The sequence below is a fragment of the Lucilia sericata genome, unplaced genomic scaffold (genome assembly GCF_015586225.1).
Source record: "Lucilia sericata isolate MDLA Ls3-8-SP2 unplaced genomic scaffold, ASM1558622v1 Contig000235F_arrow, whole genome shotgun sequence".
In the NCBI taxonomy this organism is placed as follows: domain Eukaryota; kingdom Metazoa; phylum Arthropoda; class Insecta; order Diptera; family Calliphoridae; genus Lucilia; species Lucilia sericata.
In genome coordinates, this window is record NW_023994262.1 from 390,754 (window position 1) to 407,346 (window position 16,593).

The window sequence follows — 16,593 nt, forward strand, 5'->3', positions numbered from 1 at the left end:
TAAATTTCATTAATCACTGATTTTAAGCGAATTTACAATAAAAAGATGTTCAATACATTTGTCATTTACGAAAAACAGAAATTCATAAACTTTTCACTTAATTTTATGACAAAAAAGCACTTTTTAGGTTGGCAACATCAACACAATTACAACTGAAATTGGTTGTAATTCATAATACCAAAGAATAAATCATAATACCAAATATAAGTTGAGTTGTTCTAAAGTTGAGTTGTTTCAATTTCAACTCAACTGAGTTGAGTTGTAAACCATAATAGGGGCATACATTATACTTCATGATAAAAATAAAGAAGGTAGTGTCAATCAAAAATGTTAATTTTTAATAAGGTTTTTTGAAGTTTCCTTTTTTATTAAAATTGAATAAAGCGTTGCAATATTTTAAAAAATTATGCTAAGTTCCTAGAAATTTTTAGTGAAGAAGTTGTAATTTATTATTAGATTTGTTCTATTATTAATTTTTACGACATACTGATAACGACAGCACACTGATCTAAATAATACATTTTTCAAATTATTTTTATTACAATAATGAATTTATTATATTTTTTTGGACTGTAGTTTTGACTATACATAGTCCAACCTATAGACTAGCATAAAGCCTAAACTATAGACTTGACTATTGACTAAACTACGGCTATAATTTTCTGCTATAAACGTATAATGAAATCACACTATTCTATATATCGTCACCTGAAATGCAAACGGCCTTAACTAACCAAAAATTCAAAATCGATTTTATTGTTGATTATAATGTATTGCATCAAAACAAATGTACACACAAAAAATTGGACTCTTCCGACCAAAACTAGCTATTTTATTGACAAAAAACAAAAGGCCCTATCTACAAACACATTTAAATATTAAAGGTAAAAAGTCCAATTTATCCACTTTTTTATACGCCATTGTCAACTATCGTAACAACTGATAGGTTTCACTATTTAACAATTTGTTTTTTTACTACAAATAAATCGCGTTGATAGAAACAAACTTTTCAATTTCAATAGTTTTTTGCTTCTCCTGTAAAATTTTAAAATTGTTATATAGGGCCGTTTGCGTTTTAGGTGACGATACGTTTATTGCTTAATCATTTTTATTTATAGTTAGCTATGTCCAATGTGCTTCGATAGACTATCCATTTGTTCCAATTATTCAAGTAGATGCCAATGTAGTTCTTGCAAAATTTAAGGTTCGTAACTATAAAAGCTTTCCAGTCCATCAAAGTTTGCGTAGAAATTCAATCCGTCAGTCGACCAGACAGAAGAAGGTAATGCTGGAAACATATGCACTTTGACAAGTTTAGTTTTAACAATGTGGATATTGCATTGTTTTTTATATAAAGCAAACTCATAACCAGCTCTTTTAGCAAATCTTCTTGTAAATTATCAATATATTTTCCTGTTTAAATTTTTTAAATAATTAGTTTCTGTTTAATATTAAATATGTTATTAATCGTACCATTGAATTCAATGCATTTATTCAATTTTGTTTAATTTTTATACAAACTTACTGGAATTTTTCAAATTAATATGGTTAAACGATTTCTATGAAAACTTCATAATCCTTAAGAATGTCAGATGTCGAATTTTAAAAAATAAAGAGATATTGACACTACCTTCTATTTTTCTATTATGTTATACTTCAAGGTTTAAATTAAACTGTAATTCAACGAATGAATTCAAGTATTTGTTCTATTTAAATTATAATGTACTAGCTATACCCAGTGTGCTTCGCTACCCTCATCGTAATGGAATAAAATGCAATATCAAAAAATCCCCCTTTTAGAGAACTCTATAAGTTTGATTTTATGATTCTAGTCTCAATATTACAGAAAAAACCGTTGAAGACGGATAAAGTACCAGACTGTGCCTTTTTATAGATTTTCATTAAATCAGAAATTCATCGCATACAGATTTTTATACAATCAGGAAGCCGCGTGTCCAATTTTAGGTTCAATATTTTAGAAAATTCGAAAAGTATTAATAAAATAACAAAAAAGTACCAGAAAGTATCCTTTTTAAATTTTCGTTCAATTAGGATTCTGCGTGTTTAATTTTATGTTTATACTAGCTATACCCAGTGTGCTTTGCTACCCTAAAAGGAATATATATGAATAAATACCAGATTTATTATATGTTACATATGAAAGATGTCAAGCAAATTATTGCAAGTTCGCCAGTTTCTATCTATCTATAAAAAATTTTAATAATATAAGAGTTTCCAAGATGCACGAAATTTTGTATTTAATTCATATATGTTGTGCCAAGCCACCCATTGAAAGTCCGCCCGTTATGCTCTAAATGTTCACATGAATTTCAAAGTTATCCATGTAAAATTTGAAGATTCTAGCTCTAATAGTTTCTCAGATATTCGAATTTTTCTATTTGATTCATGTGAGGGCTTCAAGACCCCCCAGATGAAAGTCCGCTTTTTTTTCCTCCAAAATGTTCAGATGAATATTTAAGTTCTTCGTGCGAAATTTGAAGAGTTTAGTTCTATCTGTTTTCCTGATAAACGAATTTTTGTCTTTTATTAATATGGGAGGTGCCGCTCCCCTCATGGGTAGTCCGCCAATTTATTACCCAAAATGTTTAGATGGATGTTAAAGTCTTTCGTGCAAAATTTGAAGATTCTAACTGTAATAGTTTCCAAGATAAACGTATTTTTGTATTTAATTTATATGGGAGGTGCCACGCCCCCTAATGATAGTCCGCCTACTTTTTGTCATAAATAATTATATTGACACTAAAGTTGCTCCGACAAAATTTGGGGACTCTGTTATATTATCTAAAATATACGGATTTAATATTTTCTTAATATAGGCGTGGCTACTCGCCCACTTTGAATTTCAAAATAAAAAGTAGCCTATTACCTATTCCAGGCATACAAGAATACGCTGTGAAGATTTGAATAAAATCGGTTTAGCCGTTTAGTAGTCTATAACGTTCAAACATACAAACAAACACACATTCATTTATATATATATAGATATTCAATATTTTAGAAAACTCAAAAAGTACCAGATGAAGTACGAAAAAGTACCAAAAGACATCTTTTATTTAATTTCATGTTTCTAAGTTCATTATTATAGAAAATATTTAGAAAATTCAAAAAGTGGCAGTGAAAGAACGAAAAAGTACCAGAAATACTCTAGTTTAAATTTTCATTCACTCAAGTCCCTGATTGCTTAGTTTTATGTTTTTAGGTTCATTATAATAGAAAATTCAAATAGTACTAGTTGAAGAACGAAAAAGTACCAAGAAGTCCCGTTTTATATGTTCTCACTTACTCCAGGCCCTACAGTTTTAATTTCATGTCTATAGGTTCAATATTAAAGAAAATTCAAAAAGTACCTTTTGAAGAACGAAAAATTACAAAAAGTCCCCTTTTATATGTTATCACTTAATCCGGGCTGTACATTCTTAATTTCATGTTTCTAGGTTCAATATTATAAAAAATTCGAAGAACGAAAAAGTACTAAAAAGTCCCTTTTTATAGATTATAATTTACTCAGGGCTCTACATGTTTATTTGTATGTTTCTAGGTTTAATTTTATAGAAAACTCGAAAAGTACCAGTCGAAGAACGATAAAGTTCCCCTTTTATAGATTCTTATTTACTCCAGGCTCTAAGTGCTTAATTTCACGTTTCTAGATTCAAATTTTGTAGCAAGCTCAAAAAGTACCAGTCAAAGAACGAAAAAGTACCAAAAAGTGCCATTTTATACATTCTCATTTACTCCGGGCTCTACGTGCATAATTTCATGTTTCTATGTTCAATTTAATAGAAAACTCAAAAAGTACCTTTTGAAGAACGAAAAAGTACCAAAAAGTCCCCTTTTAGAAGACCTCATTTAATCCGGGCTCTATACAAAAACTTAAAATGTACCTTTTGAAGAACCAAAAAGTCCCCTTTTATAGGTTCTCACTTAATCGGGCCTCTACATGCTTTCATGTTTCTAGGTTTAATATTATAGAAAATTCAAAAAGTTCCTTTTGAAGAACGAAAAAGTACCCAGAAGTCTACTTTTATAGATTCTCAAGTGCTTAATTACATGTTTCTAAGTCCTAAGTCAAAAAAGTACCTGTCGAAGTACGATAAAGTACCAATAAGTTCCATTTTATAGATTCCCATTTACTCCGGACTCTACTTGCTTAATTTCATGTTTCTAGGTTAAATTTTATAGAAAACTCAAAATGTAGAACCAAAAAGTTCAGAAAAGTCCCTTAATTATTAATTTCATGTTTCGATTTCAATATCATAGAAAACTCAAAAAGTACCAGTTGGAGCATATTTAGTGTTTCTTGAATAAAATCAAATTTCCCGTTTTTACCCCTTTTGGTACTTTTTTCCTCCCCATTACCGAAATAAAAATTCTGTTCCAAAAAGTTGCAACATCGTATTGGGAGCCCGTTATTATGTATTCATATGTATAAGTTAATAAACCAAAAACAATGTTTTATAAAAAAGTACCAAAAATAGGTACAATTTTCACCCCTTAAACGTCCGAATATTCAAAAAGTACTAAATTCATATTTTTATTTCTTCGTCAAGTTATGAAGTATTCAAAAATATTTTTTAAATGTTCTCTGGTTTAAAAGATACATGGGGTGCAAAAGAAGTACCAAATTACAGTTTTTACCCGTTTATTCCCCAAAGGGGCCGAATTTGAAAAAATTACCGGACACCTATCCGCTTTTTTTTAAATGAACGACGATAAGCTTTAACTGTTTTTGTAACTTTTCTAGTTAAGGAGATTTGAGGTTACCGAATTTACGTTTTTACCCTTTTTTAACCCCAAAAATTTTTTCAAAAATCCCGTCTTATTGGATACATTTGGTGGGAGACCAACCTCCTGCCCAAATTTCAGCTCTTTAGCTTCAACCGTTTAGGCTCTACGATGATGAATCAGTCAGTCAGTCAGTAACGTTAGAATTTTATATATGTATATAGATTTCCTGCATTGAATTATACTGTAAAAACATTGTAATGTTCGACTTGAATTCAAGTTTCGTTTTCACTGGAGAATGCTATTGAATTAAAATGTAATGAAAGTGTATTTCAACACTTGAAATTTGAATGTTTGACTGGAATTAAACTTGTTTTAAACTTTAATTCCAGCAAGAATGCTTATTTGGTATAGTGTGACAAAGTCGACATAAAGCCCACAATGGTTAGTACCAATATTTTGCCCAAACAACATCTACATACCTAGCCAGGTTATATCCTCTAGGTCCGTGAAGACATTCTCTACAAAGCTATAAATTTGTATAAAAGGCGGCTTAACAATTGTTTCTTGTAAATATTCAACCACCATAGTGTTTGGAGACAACAAAAGCTTCACTGAAAGACACACCAGACAGACATCGCGCTCTATTATGGGTGTATGGTAGTGATTCTGCTGAGATCAATGGTATAATAATAAGTATGTATCCCAAGGATACCCCCTGAATATGGCAATCAGCTTCCGTCCATTGCCTCTAGGTGATAATATACCATGTCACCACTAGCCGACCGACCACCACCCGCCTAGGTGACTAAGGAGGTATACAATTGCCACTCTCTTGTGGGCATTCTTCCAGGAGACCATCATGATGCCTCCTCTTTCTTGAAAAGAAAGACGTTTTTTATAGACAAATAAATAATTAATTAACACCATTACTTACATTTTTTAATCTTCTAGATCTCACAAATATGCCAAATCTAGATTTCAATAAACACTTTTGGGTATTAAACGAAAACAAACCCCGCCTGGAAAAACATTTTCATCATAGTTATTAACCATTTAACTAAATTAAACCCAACAAAACCAACCCAATCTTATTAATTTCAATTGTTAGTAAAATTATATAAAGAATATCATTTCTTATCATTTTTGCACACACACAACAACAGATTTTTTTTGCAAATAAAAAATGCAGAAAACAGTTTGGCGCGAAAAATTCTAGCAGAATTTCTTTTCGCAGTCGGCAGAATTGACATAAACTGCACTTCCCATTTAAAATACACATGTTCGATACCCTAGCCCTTTACGGTATGACATACCAGCAATGTAAAAAGGTGTAGCTCCGTTGACGTCAACGAAGCTGGTTTGAAGTAAAAGCAGCGAGTAAAATTAGGCGCGTAAAACACGAAAATATCAACTAAAGAGATGTAAAAGGTGGTGAGAAAAGAGAGTTGTTGTCAAAAATCAAGTGTCAATTTTAGGTGATGATAATGCCGTGTACTCAGTTAAAAATAAATATGGAGTTGCCATATGAAGTGTGAGTAAAAAATTAAAAAAACATCTTCAGTGTATTCTTCCTTTATTTTATTATTTTTTTCTACAATTTAAAAACATTAACATTAACATTAAAAATTATTATTTAAATCATAAATATGTAGTTTTTAAATGATTTATAACTTATTGCTAAATTGCATGTCAGGTGGCCACTTGAAAACGGCTTTATCTTACTTTCTTGTTTGTAGTTGTTGTTACCCTGGCAACTCTGACATTGTTTACATTTATAAAAACGTTCAAGAAGCGTGAGAAAATCCCAGATTTTTTTTCAAAAAAACACTTAAAACCACAAATTGTTCACAAATTTATTTAAAATATGTCTTCATCTGTACATTGTCAACTATGGATGGGAAGTGTAAGTAATATTAAGGTATTTTTAAAATCTAAATTATACAAATCCTTGTTTTTAGTTGGAGGGCTATATGACGGAAAATTTCATCATAGCTGCCTTCCGTAAAATGGGCGAAGATCCCACAACAGTTCGCCTGATGCGCAACAAATATACAGGTGAACCGGCTGGTTATTGTTTTGTCAACTTTGCCACCGATGAGAGGGCCATGGATGCCATGCATAAATTGAATGGTAAACCCATACCAGGCACAAACCCCATTGTAAGATTTCGATTAAATAGTGCCAGTAATTCGTATAAATTGCCTGGAAACGAAAGAGAATTCAGTGTTTGGGTAGGAGATCTCAGTTCGGATGTCGATGATTATCAATTGTATAAAGCATTTTCTTTAAAATACACTTCCATTAAAACGGCAAAGGTTATATTAGATGGTTCGGGATTTTCCAAAGGTTATGGTTTTGTACGTTTCGGCATAGAAGATGAACAAAAGTCGGCTTTGTACGATATGAACGGTTATACGGGTTTGGGCTCGAAGCCCATTAAAATTTGCAATGCTGTGCCAAAACCGAAAAATGAACTGGGTGTGGCTTTGGGTACCACCAGCAACTATGGCTATGGTGGTTCAACTAATGTAGGTGCTACTACAGCGGCAGATTATACCCAGTATTATGATCCAACCAGTACTTATTGGCAGGGCTATAATGCCTGGCAAAATTATTACGATCCTACTGGTGCAGCTGCCACTGACCCCACTAGTGCCTATTATCAACAGAGTATGGCTCAATCACATTCAAATCCCCAGACATTAGCTCAACATGCTGAGGCTTGGAGTGCTCAACGTAGTGCCCAATATGAACAACAAACTGCTGCAGCGGCCGCTTCTTCGAACGGTGGTGCTGCTGCCGATGAAGATGATTACGCTTTGGTTGAACATAAATATACCTTAGATGTGGATAAGTTGAATCGAGAAGCTCTTGATTCTGATCGTAATTTATATGATGCTTTAGAAAGTTCCAAATGGTTACCTTTGGAACAGTTGGAAGCTTATTAGGAAATTAGTTTTTAAGTTTTTGTATTAAGATTTCTTTATATTACATTTCTAATATGTACGTATTCTAAATATATCGTTGATTTTGCAAATTATTGCAAATAAAATGATAAAATGTTTGGTATGTATTTCCGATTATGTCTATAAAAATACACAATAAATGTGAAAAACCTACATTTGGCTTTAGTTTCATTTCATGAATAACTTTCAAAAAGTCTTAGATTCCTAAATAAAGCTTCAATTGAGGATGTAGTTGTACTTTTTAATATCTGCGAAAATATTAAATCAGCTTCCAAGGAAAACCAGAAATAAATTTTTTTTCATCATTTTCAGTAAAATAAAAGAATAAAACTCCTTTTTTACATATAAATTTTAATTTATTCCAATTTTACAATATATTTTTGTTAAAATAAACACAATTTTCTCTTGTTTTTTGTTTCAAAATTTCATGTCTAGTCTAATTAAAGAAACGGTTATTATTTTATTATAAGCAAAGAAGGAAAACATAATTAAAAAATATAAAACTGCTAAAATAAAGCAGTTGATCGTATAGTTTTATAAATAATAAAGTTTGTTTTTTGTGGAAGAAAGGCAGATTTCTAATTATTTACATATTTGCAATAGTTAATTATCAATAGTTTATCAATTCGTGTATTTTGTATTTTGATTAAAGTTTATAAGAAATTTGTAAGCATTAAACTACTTTTATCATAATTTCTAATTTCTAAAAATATATAAAAAAGTAGAAATTAGTTGTAGTATAAAAAAGTTTACAAAACAAAATAATTGAGCGAATACAAAAAGAAATTGTAATAAAAGAAAAAAAAAAAACAAAATTAAATAAAAATTTGTTTAAAGGAGATACAACACTTATGGAAAATGATTGGGGTGAATAAGAAAGGAATTGGAATTCATGCATTTAAAATTTAAATGTATGAATTTGGACGATTTGTAAAATGTTTGGGATAACGTTTAACAACTGTCGCAGAATGTTGTGGGGTAGTGTTACTGGTTGTATTATCGGATGCTGTAGTGTCCGCACCTGATAATCATTTAGCTTTCTTAGCTTCCTTCTTTTTACTGCTGCTGCTGCTTTCCTTAGCCTCTTTCTTTTCAGGTTTCTCCTCGGGGTGATCTTCATAGCTGTAATAATAAAATCATATTAATAAAACGTGTAATATTTCCAGTTTTTAATAAAACTTACGCAAACAAAGTTTTCAGTTCTCCGCGTACAAGAGCTACCAACAAGGGTGTACCCATGCAAGCTGGTACCAAATATAACAAAGCTGGCTGGGCATGTTTAAATACATGCATAACAAAAATGGTAGCCATCAAACCCATGAAATAGGCAACCAAAGTGGAATAGAAATAAATGCGACTCTTACGTTTAGTACTGTGATCAAAACGCAACAATAGAGCAATAAAAATGCCGGGAATAACAATATCGCCCAAACCCAACATGGCAAAATTGGAAGCATTCAAACCATTGGTAAGTAAATCTTGTGGGAAAACTAGTTTAATGGGTGCCTCAAAACTCTTGGCAACAGTGACCATAACATTTGTGCCAAATACCCAGAAAATATCATAGAAAAAGAGACCGCTCAACAAAATGCATCCGGTAACAATATTATTCAAATGCAACATTTCCACACCATTGACAGCGAAAGCCAAACCGAACATATTATTGGCAATCCAGTGTTTCTTCAACAAATACCATACACCAATGGCGGCCGATATAACTAAGCATACAATATCATGAGTGCTGAATTTATAGTTGATAATGTCCTCCTTATTTTTACCCTCTCCCCGAGTAAAATGTATATGGAATGGTATTTTTGGTACAGCAGCTGGCATTAGAGAATTGGCAATGGGACTTAATAAATGGGCCAAAGCAATGACACCCAAAACAAAGAAGTAACCGGTCAACAAGAGGTTAATGTGATCTTTGGAGGAAATTTTAAAGATAATATAGAGACCGAAAAGTGCAGCGGACGCTATGAGAGGAAAGAACATGGCATCTTTTGTTGTCATTGTATCAGCTTTTTCGCCGCTTATCTAGAAAGAAATATAAAAAATATAAACAGAAATTTATTATTGATTATTATAACAAAAAACAATAATTATAATAACTTTTAAAATGTACATATAACGGGATTTAGAATTAGCTGATTAGAATTGTTTTAATACTTGGCAGATTGTGACCAACTATTTGATATACATACTACATAATTTATCGGTAGCACATATAACAGTCCAGACTGTAGTGTTGTAAATGTACGGGGCTATTTAAGAGGCAAACTATATTCCAGAGTATATATTTGCTTTTAATCTAGTCTTGTCTATAGTTTAGACTATAGTTCAGATTATAGTCATATCTCTTGCTACATACACTCTTTTTTATGCTAAAAAGGTACCTACATATATGAAGATTATTTCATTGCATTAGAATGAAATGATAAAATAAAAAAATATAAGGTATCGACTACAAATATTGTCTAATAAAAAGAGTTTTAAATTTATTGTAGTACAAAAGAAAGAATAAATGTACAAAATATAAGTTAAAAATTTGTATTGCATTTGACTTATTGTAAAAAAAAATCTGAAAAAAATAATAAATCTGCATAAAGACATGAATGATACCACAATACATAATCAACATTTTTACTTGATCAGTTCATAATCAATTCCAGTCTAATTATATTGAAAGTGCTGATGTGGTTTTAAACGTGAGTTGTTTAAATAAAAATAAAGTTCCGAAAAAGCTACTATGTATACGAACATGTACTACTTGTTTTCAGACAATTGCTCTAGTACTTGTACTAGCAACAGTAACATCACAACCAACAACAATAAAACCACACCACAAATACACAACCATTAACGACAATTTATCTACCACCAAAAAAGCTATCCATATATCCATCGATCATTCGTCATGATGATAAAAAAAAGGCAAACAATTGTAAAGAAATTACCCACCTTTTTAGCTTTGTGCAATTTGACCGAACGTATGGAACCAAAAACAATTGGTAACATGGCCATAATAACCAGACTGCCATAGGCTACAGCAATACCTTCTGGAGTTGAGGGTACTTTTGCATTTGTTATGGTTTCAGTTGCATTTTCAACAGCCGCCTCAGTTGCATCTTTCACAGCTTCCACTACTTGTTCAACTACTTCTCCCGACATATTTAATTAACTATTCTATTATTACTTTTTTAATTTATTATTATTTTTACACAATATTATTATTGTATTTTCCACGATTTTCTTGGGAAAAACAGTGAAAATCGTTGGAGAAAAATAATGACACGCACTCAAAAAATACAGTTCGCTGTCAATACTACTGCAAAAAGACGAAGGAGGAAAACGGTGAAATACAAAAAAATCATTGACGTTTTTTCTTTTTTTCTTGCTTTTTTTTATTATGTGGATGTCAACAAAACGGCATTATCAGCATGTATTGATAAAGGTTGACGTGTCAGTTGTAGAGTTGTTTTTTTGTGAAAAGGGGGAAATTTGTATGTAAAAGGGGAATTTATTATGGTTTTGTACTTCATAGTTGTGTTAATTATATTGAAATGTATATAAAAACATGTAAAACTTCTTAAATCATTACCTAAACCGAAAACTTTTCTGATAAATCAAACGCTTCTCTAAACATTAATAGGTACATATTAAAAGTTCATCGAAGTTTAAATAAAATTGTTAAAAAAAACACGTAAAAATAATTTATTTTTAAAAGTTGGTTTAAAACTTTACTTTATTTAAAACTCTTCTAAAATTTACTATTAAAAAAAGGCTTGTTGCAATGTTCCAGAGAAAATTAGTCGACATTTCGACCTTAAAAAATTTTATTTTTTTACTTTTAAAACTCGTCGAAGATTTCTAAAGAATTATCTAGAAAATACTTGTCTAACAAAATTTACCAAAAAGTTGAGAGAGACAGTCTTTGAATATATTTTCTACTTTTTCGACACTATTAATTTTGTTTAAAAAATCGGCCAAAACATTGCTTAAAAAATTCGACGAAATACTTGTCTTAAATTTGTTCTTTGTTTATAAGAAAAAATTCAAATTCATTCCAAATTTTTATAAAGTCTTTTTAGGTATAGCAGTATAGAAGAAAAGCGTAAATAATTTAACTTGAGAATTATACAATAAAAACTAACTTAAAAAATAATTATCGACTTATCCTTAAACATTAAAACCCTATAAATATTTCATGCACTGTCAAAGTTCTCAAAACCTCATTATCGACACGAGCACCACCAACTGCAGCCAACTTCGTGAACAACATCTCAAAACACAATTGTCATTCCCGGCTGCTGAATTTTTGCAAACATTAATTTTGGGATTTTAAATAGAAAATAAAGAAAAATTAAATAAAATGGAAACTATTTTGGGTATACGCGGTCCTGACTTTGTTATGGTATCTGCCGATACAACACAAGCAAGATCCATTATTGTCATGAAAGAAGGTAAGTCAATTCCCTTCTGCCTCTATGACCCACAACAATAATGACTTTACAAAAAAACTAATGTTGCAAGGAAAACTTATTATATTTGAATTTTTTTCAATTACATTATCTTTTAGATGAAAATAAAATACACAAAATTGCTGATAATTTAATGATAGCAACAATTGGTGAATCCGGTGATACTGTACAGTTTACAGAATTTATTTCGAAAAATATTGCTTTGTATAAAATGCGCAATGGTTACGATTTGAGTCCCAAGTGTGCTGCTCATTTTACGCGTAAAAATCTTGCGGATTATTTGAGATCACGCACTCCTTATCAAGTTAATATGTTTGTGGCTGGGTAAGTAAATTCTGGGCCCAAATTATGGCATATGAAATCGATCGAAGTCTCCATTTACATTCTATTGATATTTCAATCGATATCGTTGCCGTAATTTGGGCCCTGGAATATTTTATCTATAATAAAACTTATTTTAATGTATTATTTTTTCAGCTATGATCCCAAAGAAGGTCCCGAATTACATTATATCGACTATTTAGCTAATGCTAAATCGGTTAAATATGCTGGTCAAGGTTATGGTGGCATGTTCTGTGCCAGTATTTTCGATCGCTACTATCACGAAAACATAACCCAGGAGGAGGCCTATGATGTACTCAAAAAGTGTGTTGTGGAAATACAAAAACGTTTGGTCATCAATCTACCCAAATTCAATGTAGCCGTAGTGGATAAAGATGGCATTAAGGAACTGCCCCAGATAACTTCACAAAATCTTATGGATTACAAACCCTAGACTATGTTCAGCATAAAACTTATATATTAAAGCATTCGAAATGCGTTTCTTCGGTTCAAGAAAAATCTTTAAACATTTTTGTAAAAAAAAACTTGGTTTAGAAAAGAAAAACAAAAGAAATGCTTTTTTTTATTATAGGATTTGTTCCGTATTTACATTACAGCTTCTAAACTATTGTCAATTTCCTTGGGCCAATCCAAATCAATAGCCATGACATCTAAGGCCATTATGTCAACCGGTTGTCCAATTATGGACGATACCGAGGGCGATGTTCTACCAAATTCACCATGCACCAACTCCTTAATATAAGTGCCGGCCTGGCTTACCACATCAAGCACCAATACTTTGGGGTTTTCTTTCTCTACCATAGCTTTTAGCTTATAAATCATTCGAGGTCTCGTATGCAATGGTCTACGGTGTAAAACACGTATGGGTGTTTTCTGTTGTATTTCAAAGCCCTCAGGTAAATTTAATTTTTTCAAAATCTCCGCCGTTACAGGTTGTTGTAGTACACACAGAGCGCGATAGTATTTTTTCTTTTGTTCTTCACCCGATTTTATATGTACTAATTCTTCGCGTTTAACCATTTGCAAATTGCGTACAGATAATTTAAGCGATTTATCTATTTCATTTTCCATGCGATTTGCCTCTGACGGAGTCAAGGTGGTGCGCATTGAATTGGGTATTTCTAGAACAAAGGGACGACCTTTGCCCAGACAACGTACATCAACATCTTCGCGGCCGCTGGACATGAATATAACTTTCGACGAGTCTTTACTGAAATTTAAATTATTTTTCTGTTAGTATTTCTAGCCTTTAAATCGAATACCTACCAAAAGTGCGGTGTTACAGCTCTCATTATAACTTCCTCGATACTGTCTTCCATAATACGTTGTCCATTTAATATCCAAGGTGTGTGCGATAATTCCCGCGAGATCTTACGATAGCGCCCGGCTACGAACACGGTGGGTCCTGTCAAATCAATAGACTCCAATGTTAAATGCTCTGCTGCGGCTGGTGGTGGTACTGGAAAGAACTCTTTAAACAATTCTGCTTTCACTCTCTTAGGTGTATACTGTTTTTCCAAAACTCCTCTAGAGATTACTTGACGTTTGCTATTTGGCGCCGTGGGAAATGCTTTGTCATGTAGTTGCTTTAATTTTTCCAGTTCTTCTGCCTCTTGGGCATGCGTCACTTGTATATTAATCATAATACCATTTGCATCATAGTCCTTTTTTAATTCTTCACATACGATGGGATTTATAATCAATTTGACGGCTTCTTTTAAGGGCACATCAAGGGCTTTTTCTTTATCTATTCGGGGGCCAAATTTTTCCAACAAAGCAAACCACATAGATAGCTGACGCACTTGTACTAACATTGGCATACTAATGGCTACCACAATGTCATTACATTCAAAATTTTGTATATCCGTTTTCAAGATACGCTCAATTAGTTGTGCCCGGAAATCTTTTGAAAATAATCCCAAACAACAAGGACAAACGGCTAATTTTTGTTTTTTGGCCGCACTTTCCACTTCGTCATCTTCAGTTGCTTCTACATAATTAACTTTTAGCTAAAAAATAATATAATAATAGGTACCTATTTGTAAAAAAAAAATTGTTTAATTATTTACCTTATCAAAGCTGTCTTTTAAATCTTTGTATTCATTGCCACGAGCTTTTAAATATCTTAATTGACATATTTGACAAACTCCGCAGTCTTTGAGAAAATCCACCAGTTGTTGATTAAACGTAGCCATTAATTAAATAATATTTTATTATAACTTAAAAGCAAAATATTTGTTTACAACCCGCTACAATAATTTTTTAACACGTGAAGTGTTTATAGAAAATATAAACAAATCATTGTCATCGTTTAACCACTTAAGTACCGATAAAACGGTTTCTTTGTTTTGACATTTAACAGCTGATTTTTACTGCTTTTATAAGCAACTGTTAATTAGGATTTTTGTTGTGCTGGGCCGCATTGGATTTTATAAATTTTTGCTTAAAATTTATTAATTCTTCAACAAAAAGGTACGTTTTGCCTATAAAAACTATAAAATATGTTATTAAAAATGTTCAATTACTATCTGCCTATAATATATACGGTTTATTAATAAGATATTCAAGTAAAACTTAAGCTTTATATTGTTACGTCATTGAGACTTCTTGGTCGCCAACTCTGGGATAATGCATTTTCTTGTAAACATTTATATTTTTTAATAGTAATATATTCTGAAAATTTTCTTTTAGTTCATCATGCCTATTACACCCTTTATCCGTTCACCTTTCACTGATTTGACTGGTAGTTTGATCAATCATCAAACTTATGACAAATGCGGTGAATTGGAAATGAACATGATGGACTGTTTGGAAGCCTATGGTGCTGAAAAAGGCAAAAAGATGTGCAAAGATTTAGTTGATGATTTCAATGAGTGCTTTACCATGCACAAGCAAATGTTGCGTTTCCAGGTAAGGATCTTTGTAAAAATATTTGAAAATTTGGTTAATTTTATTTTGTGCAATTTTTTGTCTAACGACTAGTATATACATACATAATGAAGTTAATTCACTAGTGTGTACTCTAGTCTTTTGATGAGTTTATAGGCTATCTATTATCTAGTACATATGTACCTATATCGAATATTCTAATGCTTATCCTATCGACTAGTGTATTGCCTAGTCTATAGTCTGTTATCAATCTAATAATTATTTATCTAGTGTATCCAGTAGCAGTCTATAGACTAGTGTAATGTCTAGTTAATAGCCTAGTCTTTTGTCTACCCTGTATTCTAGTGACTTTGTTTTAACTGCTTATATATTTATCAATTTTCAGGCCATGCGTAGCGAACGTATGAAACAATACTGGTCCGGCGATCGTAAGAAGGAAGAACTATTTGCTGAACCTCCAAGAGTTGATGCTTATTAGTTTGGGCTTTTATAATATTATGTTTCTTTAAAAAATCTGCTTAGAAGAATTAAAATAAGTAATGAATTGATTAATAAGAAAAACTAAACCTCAACTGAATTAATTTAATTTAAATCAAGGAAGCGGAAAAACTTTCAGTTTATTTAAAATACAAATAAAAAAATTTGGTTGATTGGATTTATGAGTTTTCTGAAGATCTAATGTAAGATTTTACTGCACCAATTTGGATTTGTGTATTAACTTGTCATATATATGAATCTAATAGATCTACTTCTTCCCTATTTCAGAATTTCTTTATTTTTTTTATTGGGGACATATTTGATTCACTACAGCTAATTTTAGGTACTTTCCATAAAAATCTATTTTTATGTAAACTGAAATGATTACAACTCTTATCATTTTCTTATTTAACGTAATTTTAGGTATATTTCTCATAAACATATATATGTATATACGCCGATTTCCGATTTTAAATGTAAAATTAAAATGTGTAAAAACGTTGCTACCAGTTTTTATGGAAATGCAAACAAAATTTAATTCCAACAAATTCCTTCAAGTACCGTTATGCTTTAATTTGATTGCAATTTAGTGGGTTTCGATGCACTATACATCTCCGTAATTCAAAGTACTGTATTACCCACTTCTAATTTGACATTGAAAAAATAAACTTGGCAGCACTAGCAATTATCAAATG

The 16,593-nt window shown here is 31.4% G+C and overlaps 5 protein-coding genes across 5 annotated transcripts; 3 read left to right on the forward strand and 2 right to left on the reverse strand.

Annotated features, from left to right (window-relative positions):
* The first annotated feature begins 6,464 nt into the window (after nt 1–6,464).
* On the forward strand, nt 6,465–7,865 carry LOC119602516 (tRNA selenocysteine 1-associated protein 1). The gene is made up of 2 exons (XM_037954084.1): nt 6,465–6,649; nt 6,705–7,865. The coding sequence occupies exons 1-2, from the start codon at nt 6,611–6,613 to the stop codon at nt 7,692–7,694; spliced, it is 1,029 nt and encodes a 342-aa protein (XP_037810012.1). The 5' UTR covers nt 6,465–6,610; the 3' UTR covers nt 7,695–7,865.
* Nucleotides 7,866–8,713: 848 nt separating this feature from the next.
* Nucleotides 8,714–11,097, reverse strand: LOC119602515 (minor histocompatibility antigen H13). The gene is made up of 3 exons (XM_037954082.1): nt 10,671–11,097; nt 8,896–9,746; nt 8,714–8,834 (listed from the first exon to the last, which is right to left on the reverse strand). Exons 1-3 carry the CDS (start codon nt 10,878–10,880, stop codon nt 8,741–8,743), a joined length of 1,155 nt encoding a protein of 384 aa, XP_037810010.1. The 5' UTR covers nt 10,881–11,097; the 3' UTR covers nt 8,714–8,740.
* Nucleotides 11,098–11,929: 832 nt separating this feature from the next.
* Nucleotides 11,930–13,085, forward strand: LOC119602517 (probable proteasome subunit beta type-2). The gene is made up of 3 exons (XM_037954085.1): nt 11,930–12,172; nt 12,289–12,514; nt 12,668–13,085. Exons 1-3 carry the CDS (start codon nt 12,082–12,084, stop codon nt 12,963–12,965), a joined length of 615 nt encoding a protein of 204 aa, XP_037810013.1. The 5' UTR covers nt 11,930–12,081; the 3' UTR covers nt 12,966–13,085.
* LOC119602514 (putative tRNA pseudouridine synthase Pus10) lies at nt 13,062–14,845 on the reverse strand. The gene is made up of 3 exons (XM_037954081.1): nt 14,602–14,845; nt 13,799–14,541; nt 13,062–13,742 (listed from the first exon to the last, which is right to left on the reverse strand). The coding sequence occupies exons 1-3, from the start codon at nt 14,725–14,727 to the stop codon at nt 13,118–13,120; spliced, it is 1,494 nt and encodes a 497-aa protein (XP_037810009.1). The 5' UTR covers nt 14,728–14,845; the 3' UTR covers nt 13,062–13,117.
* On the forward strand, nt 14,806–15,998 carry LOC119602518. Its single transcript, XM_037954086.1, has 3 exons — nt 14,806–15,004; nt 15,224–15,442; nt 15,807–15,998. Exons 2-3 carry the CDS (start codon nt 15,230–15,232, stop codon nt 15,897–15,899), a joined length of 306 nt encoding a protein of 101 aa, XP_037810014.1. The 5' UTR covers nt 14,806–15,004; nt 15,224–15,229; the 3' UTR covers nt 15,900–15,998.
* Nucleotides 15,999–16,593: the final 595 nt, after the last annotated feature.

Bases quoted from the DNA above. Each gene is read 5' to 3' on its own strand.
- LOC119602518 (XM_037954086.1), top strand. From the start codon at position 15,230: ATGCCTATTACACCCTTTATCCGTTCACCTTTCACTGATTTGACTGGT. The intron at 15,443-15,806 runs GTAAGGATCTTT...ATCAATTTTCAG, and splicing joins AGCAAATGTTGCGTTTCCAG to GCCATGCGTAGCGAACGTAT.
- LOC119602516 (XM_037954084.1), top strand. From the start codon at position 6,611: ATGTCTTCATCTGTACATTGTCAACTATGGATGGGAAGT. The intron at 6,650-6,704 runs GTAAGTAATATT...CCTTGTTTTTAG, and splicing joins GTCAACTATGGATGGGAAGT to TTGGAGGGCTATATGACGGA.
- LOC119602517 (XM_037954085.1), top strand. From the start codon at position 12,082: ATGGAAACTATTTTGGGTATACGCGGTCCTGACTTTGTTATGGTATCT. The intron at 12,173-12,288 runs GTAAGTCAATTC...ATTATCTTTTAG, and splicing joins CATTATTGTCATGAAAGAAG to ATGAAAATAAAATACACAAA. The intron at 12,515-12,667 runs GTAAGTAAATTC...TTATTTTTTCAG, and splicing joins GTTAATATGTTTGTGGCTGG to CTATGATCCCAAAGAAGGTC.
- LOC119602515 (XM_037954082.1), bottom strand. From the start codon at position 10,880: ATGTCGGGAGAAGTAGTTGAACAAGTAGTGGAAGCTGTGAAAGATGCA. The intron at 9,747-10,670 runs GTGGGTAATTTC...ATTTCTTTCTAG, and splicing joins AATTGCACAAAGCTAAAAAG to ATAAGCGGCGAAAAAGCTGA. The intron at 8,835-8,895 runs GTAAGTTTTATT...TTATTATTACAG, and splicing joins GAACTGAAAACTTTGTTTGC to CTATGAAGATCACCCCGAGG.
- LOC119602514 (XM_037954081.1), bottom strand. From the start codon at position 14,727: ATGGCTACGTTTAATCAACAACTGGTGGATTTTCTCAAAGACTGCGGA. The intron at 14,542-14,601 runs GTAAATAATTAA...ATTATTTTTTAG, and splicing joins TAAAAGACAGCTTTGATAAG to CTAAAAGTTAATTATGTAGA. The intron at 13,743-13,798 runs GTAGGTATTCGA...TTTAAATTTCAG, and splicing joins GCTGTAACACCGCACTTTTG to TAAAGACTCGTCGAAAGTTA.